Source organism: Micropterus salmoides, unplaced genomic scaffold (genome assembly GCF_014851395.1).
Source record: "Micropterus salmoides isolate LMB-PRFRI ecotype aquatic unplaced genomic scaffold, ASM1485139v1 Ms_hic_scaffold_7, whole genome shotgun sequence".
NCBI lineage: Eukaryota > Metazoa > Chordata > Actinopteri > Centrarchiformes > Centrarchidae > Micropterus > Micropterus salmoides.
In genome coordinates, this window is record NW_024044459.1 from 19289825 (window position 1) to 19308902 (window position 19078).

Sequence of the window (19078 nt, forward strand, 5' to 3'; positions counted from 1 at the left end):
TAAAACACAAATGTGTTGCCATATGTCATATTTAATCTGGAGAACCATACGAAACATTTAGATACTCCTGTTTTTAAATTACACATATAATATGGCACTATTTTCAGGAAGTCCATGAATCTTCTATGGCTGTTCAGTGACATCCACGTGAGCCGGCCTGTCAACACACTACACACATAGAAACACACTATTTACACACTTCTTGTGTGTGCATGTTGATGGCATCTACATTATACATTACATTACTGCTCATAATTAGCATGATGAAGATTATTTCCATGTTGCAAATATCTGGTCTGAGTTCGACAATCCTGATGAATTAACTGAGATGCTGGGATGTGGTTGCGCAGGTAAATTGCCTTTAACAGCATGTTCATGAACAAATTAAACATTAATAATTTCGTACAAGACAAGTTTGTGCAGCTTGTAGAAAATTAAGGAATTCCTATTTATTGTAGCCTAGATGTCATTTAAACACTTTTGCTAAATACATTTATTACCAAAACATGAACTTGCATGTCAGGTGTCTGATATAATTGATCTTAACATGTTCTTTTGTAATCTCAATCATTTTAAAATGTATTTTTGATTTCTACTTTTTTTTTTCTTTAAAGACAATGTGCACATTCTGTGGACAAAAGGGATTGACAAAATGATAGAAACATTTTTCTATATAAAATAAGACCTTTGGTGTGAGAGACCTGGGTTTCAATCCCCTACTGTGACCCATCCACCATTCTGTCCCTGAGCAAGACACTTAACCCCTTGTTGCTCCAGAGGCGTGCCACCTCTGACATGTATAGCAATTGTAAGTCGCTTTGGGTAAAAGCATCAGCTAAATGAATAAATGTAAATGTAAAGAAGTCCAATACAATGCCTCTGGCTACAACAGCTTTGAATTGACATATAAATAGGCTTTTTAAATAGTTTCCATGTGACCTAGAGTGACTTCAAAATACCAGAAATTATTACTACACTGCAGTGTAGTAATAATTTCTGGTATGTTGAAGGCCAAAAAGAACACCTTTTCATACTAGATTTTCGTGCATCTTCTAACGGCAGTTTCTGCTGAGCCTTAACAACATTAGCTTACACAGCAAATTTAAAATTATATATTACATTCAGTGCAATATCCTCTGCACTATTTTTCCTAAGTGTAATATTCTTTCTGCCCTTTGTCTCAACTGCTTCTAGTATGGTTTGCAATGATTAGGAGTAGCACTCCTAATTTTGTTGTATATTTTACATTTTGTTTCCCTCCCTCTCCGCCTCAAGCTGATGTGCGGTGAGCGTTCTTGGCATAATGCCTGCCAGCCCTGTGCATCTCCCAGGTGGGTGCCACACATTGGTGGTGTAGGTGGAGTTTCTTTGATAAAGCACTGTATAAATGTAATGCATTTTTATTATTATTAATGACAATAAAGGCTTTTTATTCTATTCTATTTTATCTAAATATTTGTACTATTTTTGATAGCTTCCTTGTAATGTGACACAGTGGCTCAAAATCAATACCATAATACCTAACAGTCAACACTATTTCATCAGCAGGCACTTTTGTATTGGAAGAAATAATTTTATAACTTTACCCTATATACAGTCTATGCTTTACACTGTCTGGATCACTGGATGTGTTGTGCACAGGAACAACCCTGTATTTTGACGAAAGGATGGAGAAGAATAGCTGGTCTGTCAGGCACATTTAAAATGACTGAGGCAATGTTCTCTCTTTTTTGAACTTCTTTTGGAAGTGTAATTGTCACTGCACAAACAAATCAATTTACCCCGTTTTTGAAAGCAGTTCCAACTGTACTCCTAATGTTAATGAGGAATATATTTGCAGACACATGCCTTCTTTTGGTTCCACACCTCCCCTCTATTTTAATAAATGCTCTTAATGTAAAAATTAATAAAAAACAATTATTCTCATTAAATCCACCATTAAAACGTTGTTTACATTACTATACTTGACTAACTGTAGCTATATTTGACACCCTGTTTGAAAGCCAAACTGATCAATGTCATTTACCCCTTATATGGATTTCTTCATATTAGTCTTCTTATAAAGCCCAATATCAAATATCACAAATTTGCCTCAAGGGGTTTTGCAATCTGTGCAGCATACGACACCCTAAGGGAATAGGTAAAAAATGGAAGAAACCTCAGGAACAGCAGAGAGGGGATCCCTCTCCCAGGACCCACACATGCAGTAGTTGTTGCGAACTGTCATATGTTGTATTAAATGTAATTTTAAGTGATATAGAAACAGCGTACCACTTATTATTTCATGATTTGATGTCGTTTTTGGGTCTGTTCTCAGTGATAAGATGCTGAACCTTTGAATAGCTTTTGTTCAGAAAACAAGACTCCTTACTAAAACTCCAGAACTCTTTACCATCTTTACTGCTTACCAGTTCAATGTTTATTCCTTAGCACAATTTGTATTTGTTTAAAATTTACAGAAAACACATGACTTGCCCCTGAGACAGTACAGCACATGACAGCAGGGTGTAAGATGCAGGTAGGAGCAGCGTACATGGAACGCCATAACCAGGTAGCTGGCATCTGGAACATCTGCCATGAGTATAGGCTGGAAGTCCCAATGTCAAAATGGAGACACCTCCTAAGGTAGTTGAGAATGACCGAGCTAAGATCCTGTGGGACTTCAAGACCCAGACTGACAAACCAACCAGACATCGTGTTGATTGACAACAGTGGAAGAAGGCAGTAGTGAAAGATGTAGCAATCCCAAGTGACAGCAACATCAAGAAGAAGGAACACGAGAAGCTTGAAAAATATCAAATATCAAGGGCTGAAAGAGGAGCTAGAAAAGATGTGGAGAGTAAAAGCAACAGTGTTGCCGGTGGTAATCGGAGCACTGAGGGCTGTGACCTCCCAAACTGGGAGAGTGGCTCCAGCAGATTCCAGGTACAGCATCTGAGGACCTTAACACTGTATTATTATTATCATTTATCATTACACTTCTGTAATAGAGCCTATTATAAATTACTGTACATTTTCCACACTCTTATTCATATTTATATTTTAATTTTACATGGTATAGTTCTTTATATTCTATTTACCAACTTTCTATAATTTTTTCTATTCCTTTACACTTTGATGTGCAAGGTGAGCAATTGTGACACAAGACTTTCCCCTTGGGAATCAATAAAGTATTTCTGATTCTGATACACAACTTGGCCAATAAAGCTGATTCTGTTTTGGTCTTCATAGAAAGGAAAAATACAGTAAGACTTTAATAAATGGCAAGGGACCTCAAACTTGTTAATTAACAGTTGTTGTTGTTTTTTAGATGCATTATAATTTGTGTCTGCATTTCAAGATGTTTGCCTTATTGTTTGTACATAAAGCAAGTTTTTAATAAAGTTTAGTTTTAAAAAACTGGGACCTTTTAAAGACCTATCACAGTCTGGCCATTTCAACCTCATTATATCATGTCATTTAAAACATTCAGTTTAAAATGTTCTGACCAAGACACGATGAATACGTATCAAAACGCATATGTTCTGACAGAAAACCAACACACATCCATCCATATATCGTTGAAAGTTAGTAAACATGTCGATGGTTTTAATCAGGCGCCCTGAACAGGCTGCTATTGCGTAGTGCCGACGGGCTGTGTATCCCCACTGACGAGAAGCTATGGGATTAGCAAAATAGTCCAGAGATGCGTGTGTCTCCTTGGTCACCTCTGAAAACACACTTCTTTAGCCGGTTCCGTCACCGAGGTAGCGGCGTTGTTGTTACGAACGGGCGCAGATTTTTATTACGCTGTCTTACGGAATAATGTTAACACCTGTGGCCTTGAGCAGAGCAGGAAAACGAACTTGCCACCTGAGGTAACTCGCTAGCGCGTTAGCAGGCTCGGCGGCTCGACGACATAATAGGCTGCTGTGCTTCTCGGGAACACGGTGTGCTCGTTGTGTCAGATCAGCTCGGCCGCTCATCGATGATAGTATCTGTGATTTACAGATAGCGTCTCTATCCTTCACGGTTGCCTTTTGTTGTGTAATCATCCCCCCTGGCCGTGGGATGGAGTGGCACCATCTTACTTGCTAGTGAGCGAGCTAGCAGCTGTACAGCCGGTCCCCAGTGTCTTCGCATTGCGCTGGCTAAAAATACACTTCTTGTCCCATGCTCACTGCCCCTCCAAAAGTGGTGGGCTAGTCCACACCGGACTTCGGATTTTCTGGTCGCCTTGCTTGGAGTTTGGCACTCTACATGGTCACTACAGTGAATTCAGGACGACTTGAAGAGCGAGTCGGACCCCGAGGTTGTGAGCCGAGCTGGCCTGATCTAACGTTACATCGTACCGGTTGGTGGGCTTTAGGTCTCCAAGTGAACGAAACTCGGCTTTGGCTTATCGGTGGCCGAATATCATTTTGCCCTAATGGCCTTGTACTGCCTCCAGTAGTAATATAAGAAGCCTTGGTGCAGCCCAGGGTTGCAAGAGCTAAACTCTGTAAAGGTCAGAGAAAAACACTGTTTCCACTGTCAACTGTCTGAGATTGGCGAGGCAGACTTCATCTGTCCGGAGCAGAGCACCATGTCGGAGGACAACAACGCAGACAAGTTTATCAAGGTAATTTTAACAAAGTCAAATGTGAATCCTCATGCAAATAGACATTGGTTGCATTAGTTTTCACTTCTGTGATAATCACATTCTGCTTGATTTAATGAAGTCCGAATTAAATAAGTGAAGCTGCAACAACAAACATTGGTGGTTCAAATGTTCTGTTAGTCTTGGGATTGTAGATTATTGCTGAGTGACAGCCGGATGCCACTTTACTCGCTTCATTTGTTTTATACATTTATTATTTTCAATGTTACGTCTGTCAACATGATACCAGGTGGCGATGACCCATTGGATTAGACACATGCCTTTGTGTGTGAAACCTGGGTTTCTATTCCCACTGTGACATCCACCAATGTGTCACCGAGCAAGTCGCTTAACGCCTAGTTGCTCCAAAGGCGTGCATCCGCTGACATATATAGTAATTGTATGTGGCTTTGGATAAAAAGCGTCAGCTAAATGACAAATTATTATTATTATATTATTTTAGTGGCCCTATGAGTCTAATGAAGACTGCACTAAAAGCTCATAGAGTCAAGTCATAGATTGGTGTAACCCATGACACTCCTTGACGATAAGAGTTTTTTGTGTAGCTTACAAATAGTGGAAATGTGAATCATTTAAAATGTGTTATGAAAAGTTGTACCCATGATAAAGAGTAGTGTCGAGCTTGGCTCTATCTAACATAGTTATGGTGATTAAAGCGCAACATTTCCATACACCCTGGCTCTGGGAATTGTTCCTGGCCTGCTCCGCTCGATGTGTCACTGCCCAGGCATCTATGACAGCAGTAAAATGTGATCTCAAGTGGCCCTGGCCCATGCTTCCACAGTTGGGTCAGAATGTACCTAATGCTGGGTTGACATTGGGGGGTGTGGGGGGGACACCACTGAGAACCTGGAAATTACACTGTGTGTCCACTGGGGCCCTTATCATAAAGAAAGATTAGTGGGTTAGCTAGCTAATTATGGACTTAACCCTGGCTCTCTGGTATCAAGACCCTGGCACGCTCTAAACCAAGAAGTCATCATAGTAACCTGTTGTGCTTCACTGCTAACTTCTGCTCTGCTGGAATGAAAAGTTGCATTGTACCTTGTATTAAATACGTTTCTCCTGATCTATTGATGGTGCACGTGGTTGGTTTGTATTATCAGCCGACGGGTAACCAGCTTTGGCCATTATCCAGGGCTGCCAAATATGGGCCTAGCGCAGTCAGATCCTTCAAAGATATCAAGCAAGCACTTGGCGACAGTGGCAAGGACAAACTCCTTTTTGAAAGGAAACACTATCATGGAACTAGACAGGTGATAATGGATAAGAGAGCTATTACACAACCCGGTGCTAAGACAAAGGGTAAAACTTCACAGCACTCTTTACACAGTACCCAAACTTTTTTGAATGAGTTTAGATTAAAATTCATTTTCAGTTGATATTCTGTACTGACAATGATTGGGTGGGTGGTCTTTCTTGCACAGAATATTTTTCTTTATCAGTATAGTTTATCATGACATAGACTATACTCATAACTGTGAAAAGTAAAGGGAAATGTAACCCTAGGTTTGAAAACCATACATACATACATTTCTTCTGTTCAAACATCTGATGTATTGTTTGGTGCGGTTTCTCTTCCCGACAGGAGACATCCATTCTAGACGAGTACAACATTAACTGGACGCAGAAGTTGGGGGCCGGCATCAGTGGACCTGTCAGGTGAGTGAGGGAAAGTGCGTTAAGAAGTACTTTTCTCCATGGTCTTTCTCCATTCTCTAAATATGAGTTTTTTATTTTTTTTTTCCTACTGATTTAACTGTGATTGTGCTGCATCAGATCAATGTTGAATTTCTGTTTCTGGGGCAGGATGGCATAGACAAAACTCGGGACATGTAGAATTGCATAACCAGGATACATCATCATGGCGTCTGTTTTTACCTGTAATATTGTCTTGTTGGTGTCCACGAAAATGAGTGATCATATCAGTCACCATGTTTGACTGTCATTGTTTAGGATTGCAGAAATCATACTGGGAGAAATCTGACATGCTTGGTTAAGCCTGGCTGTGAGAGCAGAGCCGGGGTCAAGTCAGATTGCTTCCTAGTTTTGTTTAGATCTGACCAGTGTATTCAAAAAATTCTAAAATCCCATGATAGGATTAAAGAGGGGGATGAATATCGATTTTATTACACAGTTTAGTCATGCACTGCTATTGTGAATGCTTCTGCAGAGTGCAGGAGATGTGGTTGCAGCTGTGCTTTTTGGCTTCCCTGACTGCTGGATTCAAGTGTGATTTCAGAGCAGGTTATTTGCTAACTGGGCTGTCGAATGGACAAACTTTGTGACTGCTGCCAAAAACCCCTTCCTACATGTGTCACTTTCACTGTGGCACCATTTCATCAGCACAGTTTGACTTTATCCATGACACATTGAGAATGTGAAAGGGCCAGATGCAGAGAACAGACTGGTTTGTAACACCGTCACAACTGAAGGCTTAATATGGAGATTTTGGCACCCGTACCGTTTTTGTTGTGGTGGCTCATTTGTCCCAGACCATGTAACTGCAGCGTCCTGGTCTTGAATCAAACCCAAAACCCTCAGACTCCTGAGTGGAAGTATCTAAGCCTGTTTTTGAAAGTCTTCTTGTGCAAATGCGTACATGTAAACATTTGGAAAAGTGTATTATATCTAATTCCTTGGCTTTGGAAGGTTTTAGTCCACATGATATATGTGAAACCTTTTTATGCACTGCAACTAACCCTATTTTGAGAAAGCCTCTTTTCTGTACTCAGATCGAACAGTGGATGCTGGTGGATGCATGAAGGATCAATGATAAAACTCAGCACTTTTCTTAATTTGTGCACCCCCCTCTGCATTTTTCTCTCTAATCTTTTCCACTCTAACACACCGACAGTAACGTCACAGGAAAGCACACATTTCTGAGATATTAACAAGAAGCAGCAAGCCTTTTTACGTTTAACCCATTGAGAAACTACTTTTAAGTCATGGGGTGAATCCAAAGGACAGATTGAAGTTGTCATCAGCCTTACAAGCAGGACTTATGGCTGTTATTAACGAGCAAGAGATGTGACTCAGATATTGGCCAATAATGACTGCATTATTTTCCTCCATTTATAAACTGTCTGCGCATTAGCATTCTCCCAATCTCAAAATGTTGACCCAAGCCCTCGTCGCCCCAGCTATCACTGGTATAATCGCTTCATAGGGAAAAAGGTCTGTTTGTCTTTAGATTTATTCCCTTACTCCAAAACATTATGGGGAGACAGTGGCTGCTCAAACAGCTTTGAGTCTGTTTATGCTATGTGCAGTTTCTTCTGTGCAAGTCTGACTGCCCTCTTGATTCCAGGTAGACACACGCTGTAATTTATTAGTGTGTGTCACTGACTGCTCCTGCCCAGTCTGCACTTGGATGCTATCATGGATCAGTGGAGAGCAACCTGTTATTTCCTAACTTGTGTAGTTTTGGCCTCAAGTGACAAGAATATTGAGAAGTCAGCTGTCCATGAAAACAAACTCTTAAACTCTGTGATTCATGCTGGACTCACTCACTTATCCCATATTTTCACTCTGAGTCATGGAGAGTTTTGCCTAATGCAAATTTTTTTTTGATTCACCTACGCACCCCCCCGCTAACCTCTTTCTGTCTCATAACAAGTTCATGTCTTTCACTGTACCAGCCCCCCTCTCCCTAACTCTGTGATTCATTAGGTGGGTATTGCTTTCCAGCGAAATGAACTTTGCCCGAAGCAGAATGTTTCTTGCAGTAATGCTTTAATAGTGTAATCTGAGTTCAAGGGCCAGAGGTTGCTGTTTAAAGTGAATATTTGAGTCATTGCTGCTTAGAAGAAGGAGAAAGGAGTTGACGGACTTTTCAGAAAATGTATATCCCCATAGTCCATATCTGAACTGTTTTCTGCTGCAATCCTAAATGCAGTTTGAAGAAAACCGAATGCCAATTTTCTTGCAACCTTGAATATGATATGGAAAAAAATATTACTGACTCAGATGGCTGTCTTTGGTTTTACTCTCATCACAAAGATGAACATCTTTCCCATAACAAACTGTAATGTTGACGAAATACTGTTCCTAATTCTAGCAACACTTCTTTTCTAAGCTTTAAGAAGGGTGCAGATGTATAACACCAATAGAACCATATTAACGCACATAGAAATTGACAATAAAGCTAAAAGTGAATTAAATAAAATGGAGAAATGAACGACAAAACGAGTCATGTTGTGCAGCCAGACACCGTTCAACTATAAGAATTTCTAAGAACTGTAAGAACGGATCAAGATGCATACTAAGCAGAGCGTTCACAGTTGAAATATCTACTTGTCAGCGCTCTCTGTTTTTCTGTCAGATTATATAATGGCCATGACACTGTTTCTGTACTGCAATGTCTTAATCCTTATTTACTGACCTGTACACTGATACTAATATTTACCGTAATAAGCTAATATCGACTGATTTAGTTTAAACCCACAGAAATATAATAAATAACAAATATATGTGGCCGAATTTTGTGGAAATATGTATAAACTAACATATTTTCATTTGATGGAATGATGCCACGATAAAAACACTGTCTGTCTCTAGTTTGAATACTTAATTAGTGTGAGCTAGAGCTGCTCAGTTAATCAAAACATAGCAATATGGTCAACTGCAATATCCGAATATCAGAAGCTGCAATTTTTTGATGAAGGTAAGAGCCAGACTCGTTGGTCTGGCAGTTCAGGTGCATTCTCAACCGTAGTGAAGGTACTTCATCACACTGCCTTCCCCTCCGGGAAGCACACACAGGCGTCCCTCGCACATCCAGCAACCGGACTTCTCCCATGCCAGGGTGCCCCCAGTGGGGGCCCCCCGCCCTTGGGTTCCCTCATACGGTTCAAACACTGGGCCAGTGTCCTCATGGCAAGACATCAGCAGTCACCCTACCCGGTTTTATATTTGTGGAGACTGTGTGGATATTTGTGGTTTTGGGCTACAAAACAAAATTGACGAGTTCATAATGGAAATGTTTCTTTATCATACAAACATGAGTGGTGGCAAAATGCTTGACATTGTGTTTTATGCACAGACACTGATTACATTTTGCAGACAAGAGTTTAGTACTCATGACTCAGATAAGCCCAACATCGATGATAAACAGAGCTACTGAAAATAAGAAACTCCCTGCCACTACAGAAACTGCCTCACTGATTATTTGCATGGTCACACCTGTGACACAGGTTGGGTTGTCAAGTTGAGTGAGATGTTTGTTGACTCTTGTTTTCTTGTTTAGAGTTTGTGTGAAGAAGTCATCTCAGGAACGCCTGGCCCTAAAGATCCTCATTGATCGCCCCAAGGCAAGAAACGAGGTCAGAGGACGCATTGCCGTGTTTGTGATTAATGTCTGTTAATGTTGTCTTCGGCTGTATCAATATGCTTTGTTCTGCCTGTTATCAGTCTTAATGAACTCCTGGTTTTCTTTTCTCATCACTCTGTCTCCTGTGCTTCTTCTGTCTGTTTGTCTCTTTGTCCATAACATTGTCATCCTGTGGTGAACAGTGTGTCTAGCAGTCTCTCCCTGTCATTAGCAGCCTTCTGTTTTGATCAAGCCGCTTATTCAGCAGTTGAGCAGTGAGACATGTTGTCAAAACAAGCAACACAGACTTGCTTCACACAAGCGCTCGCTGCTGAACTGTGAAAGCTGTCACTGACGAGCAAATACACACAGATTATTACCACTAAACATCATCTCCTTCTAGCACTTTTGTCATATTTTTAAATGAGGTTGTACCTTTTGAGATATATGAGAGTGTGTGTTTGTGCACGGTAATGATGAGTTCAGTTTACATATGTGGTTTATAAAGGAAACACTTTCTTTATCGGCCTTACAAATTGCTTCTTGCATAGTCTGACGCTGCATATTAATTTGCATCATTGCGAGTAGTCGGAAGAAGCCTCCTCATATCACATAGAATGTGATATAAGGTGACATAGAATAACATAGAACCTGTTCTACTGTTTATTTAACAGTTTATAAGGACAAACCGGACACAATAAAGGTCACATATTTTTGTTGCGTTCTTCTGTCACAGCTCCTGTATGAAACCACCTGAGTTATCATCACACACACACACACACACACACACACACACACACACACACACACTCCTCTTTTCTGTAAATATGATGAAGGAAAAAGAATAGTAAACAAGACTTTCAATTCTACAGGAACCAATAACTAGCAGTTATGTAGGTACATACAGTTGTCTGCAGAGGTTGCGCAACGGCTTGTGTTTTACGTATTTTATGTCTATTTTCTTTCATCTTAAATACGTAAGTACGGTGATGGTGTTTTGGCTTCCGAGCACTGCCAAAACATGGTTGACCTACATTAAATTAAATGTGCCTGAACGCATCCTGTGCAGACACAGACGGAGGAGTGAAACTGCTGTTCTGCTACAGGCTGCTTTTGCTGTACGGGATGTGTAGACATTGTGTCAGGGTTTGGTGATGGTGATTACAATATACAGTGAAACTGTAGAAATGTATTAGATTTCGTCCTATAGATTCTGAGGGATCAGTTCAGTATGTCTTGTAGTTTTATTAAGCCATTGTTACTGTAAACAGTGTTTTTTTATTCTCTTCAATGCAGGTGCGTCTCCATATGATGTGTGCCAACCACCCAAACATAGTGCAAATCCTGGAGGTTTACGCCAATAGTGTCCAGTTCCCACACGAGTCCAGTCCGAGGTAAAGAGCGGGGGGTGTGTGTGTGTATGTGACTTTGTTTGTATAAAATCCATTTCTGTTTTTAACTGTACCTCATCTCCTCTCTTTTTGCTGTTTCCTCTGACCATCTTTACCTCCTTTTTTTACAGAGCGAGGCTCCTGATTGTTATGGAGATGATGGAGGGTGGCGAGCTGTTCCACAGAATCAGTCAGCACAGGCACTTTACTGAAAAGATGGCCAGCCAGGTCACAAAACAGGTGAAGACACATACACAAACACACACCTCTTCAGCATGCAAGGAGTCAGCACAGACTGCTTGCTCTCTGAATGTTATTTATCTCGATATTTAATTCCGGTCAGTCAGTCTTTGTCCGGTTGTAGTCTAACTGCGCGTGTGTGAAACACTTTTCCTCTGTGTGTAACAGCGTATCTCGCAGCCTCCCCATGTCATTAGCAGCCCGCCCGCTTGGATAAAGCAGCTCATGAGGCAGTTGGACAGTGAGACACATGGTCAAAAGAAGCAACACACACCAGCTCAAATTAATTGTGTTTAAAGGCTGCTTTAACACACACACACACACACACACACACACACACACACACACAGAGAGAGAGTGGTGTCTTAGTCTGATGTCTCTCCCCCTTTTAGATCAGTCAAGCCTTGGAACATTGTCACTCCCTAAATATTGCACATCGTGACCTGAAGCCAGAGAACCTGCTCTTCAAGGATAACTCTCTGGTAAGAGGCTGACGTTGCATTGCATTGCGCTGAGAATAGGTGGAGGCATAAATACTGCAATTTTAAAAGTGTACCTCTACTGATGCCTCTGCTGATACTTTTGCACTAATTAAGCACACAACATGCAGTATATTTACTTTTAGGCTGGAACCAGCGCTTTACTGGCAGAGATTTTGCAGAAAATGGCCAAAATTTTGGAAAGGATTTGGAAATATCCAATCTACATTTGCTGCTAGACAAGAAGTCTACCCATAAGCTTCTATGATCTCCCTAAAATCTGAATGTGTTCCTTTTTAAACACATTTTGTCAATGGAAACTCAAGCCACTGAGACATGAGCAAACTGAGATTTTTTTTTGCACAGGAAGCTGCTAAATTATGTTTCTGTTCTCGTTCCACGTTCATGCTGCTCACTGAATGATCGTGTCTTTTCCACAGGATGCACCCGTGAAGTTGTGTGACTTTGGCTTTGCCAAAATTGATCAAGGAGACTTGATGACCCCTCAATTCACTCCCTACTACGTAGCACCTCAGGTGAATAGCGAACACACAATTCATCCAAAAATATGTGGTAAATGTACACACACACAGGTTTGCAGCAATATAGAAAGCGGAAGCAAATGCCCATGATGTTTTCCTCCTGCTGTTATTTCTGTTAGGTACTTGAGGCTCAAAGAAGACACCAGAAGGAAAAGTCTGGGATTATACCTACCTCACCCACTCCTTATACCTATAATAAGGTCAGACCCAAACCTGTTCCACTTAAGCTTTTAGGCTTAAGCTTTTAGGCCTGCCATGCGAGGATTGTTCCTTAATTGATTAAATGTACTGTGCTAGGTTTCTTACAAATATCACTGCTGAAGGTATTTTTAAATAAAAGTTTTGCCTTCTCTTCTCTGTCATTCTTCAGAGCTGTGACTTGTGGTCTCTCGGTGTGATCATCTACGTGATGCTGTGTGGCTATCCTCCGTTCTACTCCAAGCACCACAGTCGCACCATCCCGAAGGACATGAGGAAGAAGATCATGACGGGCAGCTTTGACTTCCCCGAAGATGAGTGGAGCCAGATCTCTGAGATGGCTAAGGACATTGTACGCAAGTAAGTCTTTTTCTTGGATTCCCGTCTCTTTATATTTGACTCAGGTTTTGTATACCAACGGTTGTTGTTTTGTTGTTGCCCTTTTAAATATCCAAAACAAATTTAAAAAACTGCTATACGCCTACTTCCCATATGTTGTTTGTTATTGTCCCTATTATACTGACTTGCCTTGCCTTTCCCCACATTTCCTTCCTCCTTTTCTCTTACTTTCCCACTCTCATTCCAACCATCCTTTTGATCATTTCTTCATTCATCCTTTTTCTGTCTAATCATTTTTTCTCCCTACCCTCCTCATCCCCTCCCTGCAGGCTGCTGAAGGTGAAGCCAGAGGAGAGGCTGACTATTGAAGGAGTATTGGCCCACCCGTGGCTCAACTGCACTGAGGCCCTCGACAACGTGCTTCCCTCTGCCCAGATGATGATGGACAAGGTGAGTGGGAAGTTAAAGGTCTTGTGTTGCGCTAATGTTGAATGATCATGCTGTTCCTGAATGAATTTTCAGCAGACGCCACTGTTGAAAGTTAGTCATAGTACTTATTATCTTCCAGGCGGTAGTCGCAGGTATCCAGCAGGCCCATGCAGAGCAGTTGGCCAACATGAGAATTCAGGATCTGAATGTTAGCCTGAAGCCCCTAAACTCTGTCAACAACCCAATCCTCAGGAAGCGGAAACTACTAGGGTATGTTTGCTTTTGTTGATGTTTTTGTGTCAGTTTTTCCCATAAAGTTTAGAAATACAAAATCATTTCTTTCTGTATTTGAAGTATAGATACATTGCACAGTAAGGTAAAAGTGCAGTACATTAAGGGACACTATCACAATGAGGTGAGAATGTTTTACTGATGTTTCTCTCTGCCCTACTGTATAACTCGGTGGAGCCCAACCGATAAATCGGCGTGCTAATATTATCAGCGGATATGAGCTGATTGGAGATAAATCGGTATTTAGTGTTAATAACTGCAGATATATTAGTATTGGTGTGAATAACAGTCGATTAATTAAGAAGAAATGGAGACCATGTCATGAGTGTTGTTGTTGCATAGTTTGGCCACCTGAGGGCACTCTGCAACTCCCCTGTTGGCAACACACATCCACCACAAGTGTTTAAAAATAAACTTGTTTACTTGTTATCTGCATTATGTTATCTTGGTGATGTCTCATAACTACACATATCAAATGTTAGGGATAATCTGTGTTTATATTATGTGTTTCTGAATAGAAGAGGAAAAAAAGAACATCGGCTGATATACGTCGGAAATCCTTAAATATCAAAATTTATATCGGCTCCACAATCCTATATCAGTCGGGCTCTATAACTCAGTACTAAATCTAAACTAAAACCTCATTCTCTTAATATACTATTCTCCTAATTGAGTCTGTAATGATAGATTTTAGGGGTCCTCGATAAAATCTCAAAGTTTGGTCTGAAATGTGTTATTGTGTCCATGTTGCAGCCCCAAGCCCAGTGACAGTTTCTTCATTCATGACCCAGAGAACGGAGGGGAAGACTCCAACGTAGCGCTGGAAAAATTACGAGATGTCATTGCACAGTGTATACTACCACAAGCTGGTCAGTAAACCCACACTGATATTAAAGACGTTTAAACTAAGTAGACTAAAAACAGCAACCAGCATTTTACTGAAGAAATAACTACTGTACTGTATATTTACTAATGTATATATTGCATAACATTATATACCGTTCTAATTTGCTGGAATACAGTTCATCACAGTCAGCGTATCTATGTTGACTTGATGAAGTAAAAAATGTGTTTTCCCACCACTCAACTAAGAAGAATTTTGCCAGTTGGAGATGAAAACAAAACAAAGAAACTGTCAGTGTGCACAGGACATAGATGATCACTATTAATAATGTTCTGTTTATTAGGCGATAGTCACCTATGGTTTAACAGGTATAATAAATAAACATTGCTATATGAGCTGAATATATTATAGCTTATGTGAGGCATGACTGTGAATTTGTGCAAAATACGTCTCAGAGAGAGAGTAGCTTCTTGAAGTGAATATTTGTTTGTGCAGGAGAGAACGAGGATGAGAAGCTGAACGAGGTGATGTATGAAGCCTGGAGGTTCAACAGAGACTGTAAACTGCTGAGAGACGGCCTGCAGGGGCTCAGCTGGGACGGTCAGTACCATTTTAATCATCATCTATTAGGGGTGGGAAAAATAATTGATTCTTAGATGCATCGCTATGCGGACGTGGAAGATTATGAATCCATTAACAAATGTCTAAAAATCGGTTATTTAAATGTTAATTGATAACGCAATGTTGACGGAACGCAAAAGGCGGAACCCGCGGGAGTGCAGCGTCCGGACCGTCTGTGGAGCGCACACAACAGAGAGACCGGTGTTCCCCTGTATTCGCCACCGTTGTGGAATGAATAACCACCCCAAAATGTCACACAATCATTAATATCAATGCGCAAGTAATTATTTTAACTCGCACCACGTTAATGAAAGTCTGGAACGGCTGGAAAAGTGAAGGTTGTTGGCGCTAGCTAACATCTCCCCTGTACAAGGCCTGCTCTCTGTCCCCCACACCAGACTCCGGACATTAGGGACAGAGCCTTCAGCGTCACAGCCTCCACCCTCTGGAACTCATCCCCACAGAGGTCCGAAATGCTCCCTGTCTGGACACTTTCACAAATCTACTAAAAACCCAGCTCTTTACCAAGGCATTCACTCCGGAATGACTTTTTGCTGTTCTGTCACGGTAACTATGTGTAAAGGGTCATTGGGTCCTTTGAAAGGCGCTAAAAATATTTATTTATTTATGTAACGTTAGCTAAATTAGAAACAAAGTAATATTATTTATCGGCTGTATGTCAGGACTAACTAACCTACTAGTCAAGGGTTGAGAATATCTGGTACAAGCTTAGACTAAACTGGTGTACAGCTCTCAATTTATTTATTCTTGCCCAATTTATCTGGCTTATTTGTTTCATCTGCCTGCCTCTCAGTTGCAGTTACAAATGCAGCTCAGTTTTCCATATCAACAAAGGAATAGGCAAGACCAATTAAATACCTTGCAACCTGTAAGTGCTCTTTAATGGACTGATGGATTATCAAAGAACTGAAACGATCGGCCAATTAATCAATTATTCAATTGACAGAAAATGAATCTGCAGCTGATATGACAACTGATACATTTTTTAGTCACATTTCAAGCAAAAATGGCAATCGTTCCAGCCTCTCAAATGTGAGGAGGATCGTCTGCTTTTCTTTGTCTTATGAGACACTAAACTAGTACACCTTTGTAAACTGTGAAGACCTTTTTAAATATAGACCAAAAGATTAATTGAGAAAATAATCAGCAGATTAATCAATGTAAGTAACTGTACAGCCCTAATTAGTAGAATTCTGTTGTCCACCAAACTTCAACAGAAAACAGTGGTGATCATTGTTCTATTTTCTAAAAGTCTCTGTGGTTAAAGCCCAGTAGATAACGCATTAAGTGAAAAAGAATCGATGGTGTGAATTAGTTAACCATCACAGTTTTGATCTCTTTTCCAGCTAAAAGTGTTATACATTTTCTCAATTATGTTTCATGTAGTTACCGGCTCTTTAACCACCAGCTTTTTCATTACAGGACGAGCCTTCTCTGATAAAGTCGACCGCTTGAAGCTGGCTGAAATAGTGAAACAGGCCATCGAAGAGAAGACGAATCTTCAAGAATCCCATTAGCAAACGCTGTCTTTCTATCTTCTTTTTATATTGTTTATTATGACCCTTTTTAACCCATATCTGTAAAGAGGCTTTTTTATGTAAAAATGATGCGCTACTTCTTTTTTTTTTTTTTTCTTCATGAATTCACTTGCAAGACCTATTGTACAGCTGTAGATATATTTCAAAGAGGACTCATTGGTACTATAATTTTTTTTAAGGATTCTTGCAAAAAAAACATTGGAAAAAAACCCAAGTATATTTTCATTTTTTGCAACAAAAAAAAAAAAGAAAACAGAAAAGAAGAGAAAAATCAGTTAAAGAAATTATTTTCTGGGAGGGATTTTTTTATTAGCTGTTTGTCCAAGTATTTTATCCCAGTTATTTCCTTTTTATTCTATTTTCTTTTATCCATCCTAAGAATTTTATTTATTTGAAACAAAGAGCTCTGTTATTTTATTCCTTACTTGTAGCCTGGCGGTGGGCTGTAATGTCGAGAGAAGCTGTCTGCTATGCGACTTTGTTCTTCCACACACACGCTCTGAATCTCAGACTGTGTTTGAGTTATCTGAATCTTTGTTTTTGTGTAACTTTCCGCTGACCTTTTTTGCTGGATAGAGTTCAAGGCAGAGTGGAAATGGAGGTAAAAGAAAGTGTCATGAAATAGACAAATGCAGCTTAATTTTGTCACAACCCCTTATTTGAAGCTGTTAAGTGACGGTACTAAATACATCAAAGAAGACTGACTAAGCAGAAACACTATGGCTGGGTTTCATTCTGACACATTTAGATCAGTCTGTTTTGACAAAAAAAGTCTTAATTTGTTAGCTTTTTGGAAGTTTTAAACTGTCTCACGGCCTTCTTTACTTAGACTGTGAGATGCTGCTGAAAGCTCCAGTTAAGACTTTATTGTCAAACTGTTTCCACGGTCAGGAATTAACTTTCATGATTAACTAAATCCAGGTAGGTTCCACAAACATATACACATGAAGAGATGATACTGTTTGTCAGCTTGTTGCTTCATCCGCAACTATGAAGCAATCGGAGCTGCTCTTACATAAACTTGTATCTACTGGAATTCAGACCAGGGTCAGTTAATTAATGTTTAAGTCCTTTTTAGAGCAGGAGAGCTTGCTACTTGAGCCAACAGAAACATAAATTAAGTTGATGTGTTTATGGCAGAAAAGATCGATAGAAAGGTTTAAGCATAAACAGGTCTGTTAGGATTTCAGTCTCATCCAACATGCTGTGCTACTAAATGTGCAATAGGGCAATCATTTAATAGTGTATTTATAGTGCATGCATGTACATGGTAGCGAGATTGTGTGTATCCATCTGTCAGTATTACTGTCTGACCTTCCCTATTTCATTTCAGTGGTCTGAATACCAGCAAATACTCCCTCCCTTCGCTCATCCTCTAGATGTTTATTAATATCATATCATTGATTAGCCAAAGTGAACTTTTTTGCTCCAGTGCTCTTGTCATATCTGATATTATTTCTTCAAAGAGGGGTTGAAAAAAAGGGATTCATGTTTAGGTGTTGTAAGGAGGGCATTGTTGAATCAACAGAACAGGGATTAGATGGCTGAGAGTGCAAGTTTTCATGTTCAGTGCCTGGTTATTTCTTCAATAACGTTGTTTATTTTAAAAATCCTCAAATGTTTGTTATGAAGTTCCCCTTTGACCTTTTTTTTTTTCTTCTGTGAACATATTTTCCTGTCAAGATTACTGCATTAACGATGTCTTTTTTTTCTTTTTTTTTTACCTTATTGAAAATATATTCTGAGTAATTAGCAAACATTGGTGCAATATATTGTTGCTGTCCAGTGAAAAATGTGTATCTCCAATTTTGGTGATTTTGAGATAAACTGAGATTAAGGAAATTCTCCTACTTCTTAAAATAAATAAACCCTCTAAAAACTCACTGGATTATCTTTTTGCATTGTCACATATCTTAAAAAAGGCAGTTTTTTCCTCACGAATGGTTGACATTTTGGAGACACAGGACAGTGACGATATGTAAGCTGATCCTTTTTCACACCATTTGTAACTGACGGGAAGAAAAAGTTCAAGCCTTCCTTTTGTATGTCTTGTATTTTTTATTTAGGTTTGGTTTAAAAACTAAATTCATCAATCATTACCATCATGATTCTGAGAGATTGTTTTGACGATGTCTTGATGATTTGTCATACATTCTCCCTTTTTAAAAGCTCAATGATAACCATAGCTTGTATTT

At 39.8% G+C, this 19078-nt stretch overlaps 1 protein-coding gene across 1 annotated transcript; it reads left to right on the forward strand.

The window, feature by feature from the left end:
• Positions 1 to 3616: 3616 nt before the first annotated feature.
• Positions 3617 to 18982, forward strand: mapkapk5 (MAPK activated protein kinase 5). Its single transcript, XM_038702838.1, has 14 exons — positions 3617 to 4600; positions 6228 to 6301; positions 9888 to 9963; positions 11247 to 11344; positions 11473 to 11581; positions 11974 to 12063; positions 12501 to 12596; positions 12722 to 12802; positions 12973 to 13160; positions 13469 to 13589; positions 13708 to 13838; positions 14613 to 14728; positions 15199 to 15303; positions 16768 to 18982. The coding sequence occupies exons 1-14, from the start codon at positions 4565 to 4567 to the stop codon at positions 16860 to 16862; spliced, it is 1416 nt and encodes a 471-aa protein (XP_038558766.1). The 5' UTR covers positions 3617 to 4564; the 3' UTR covers positions 16863 to 18982.
• The last annotated feature ends 96 nt before the right edge of the window (positions 18983 to 19078 follow it).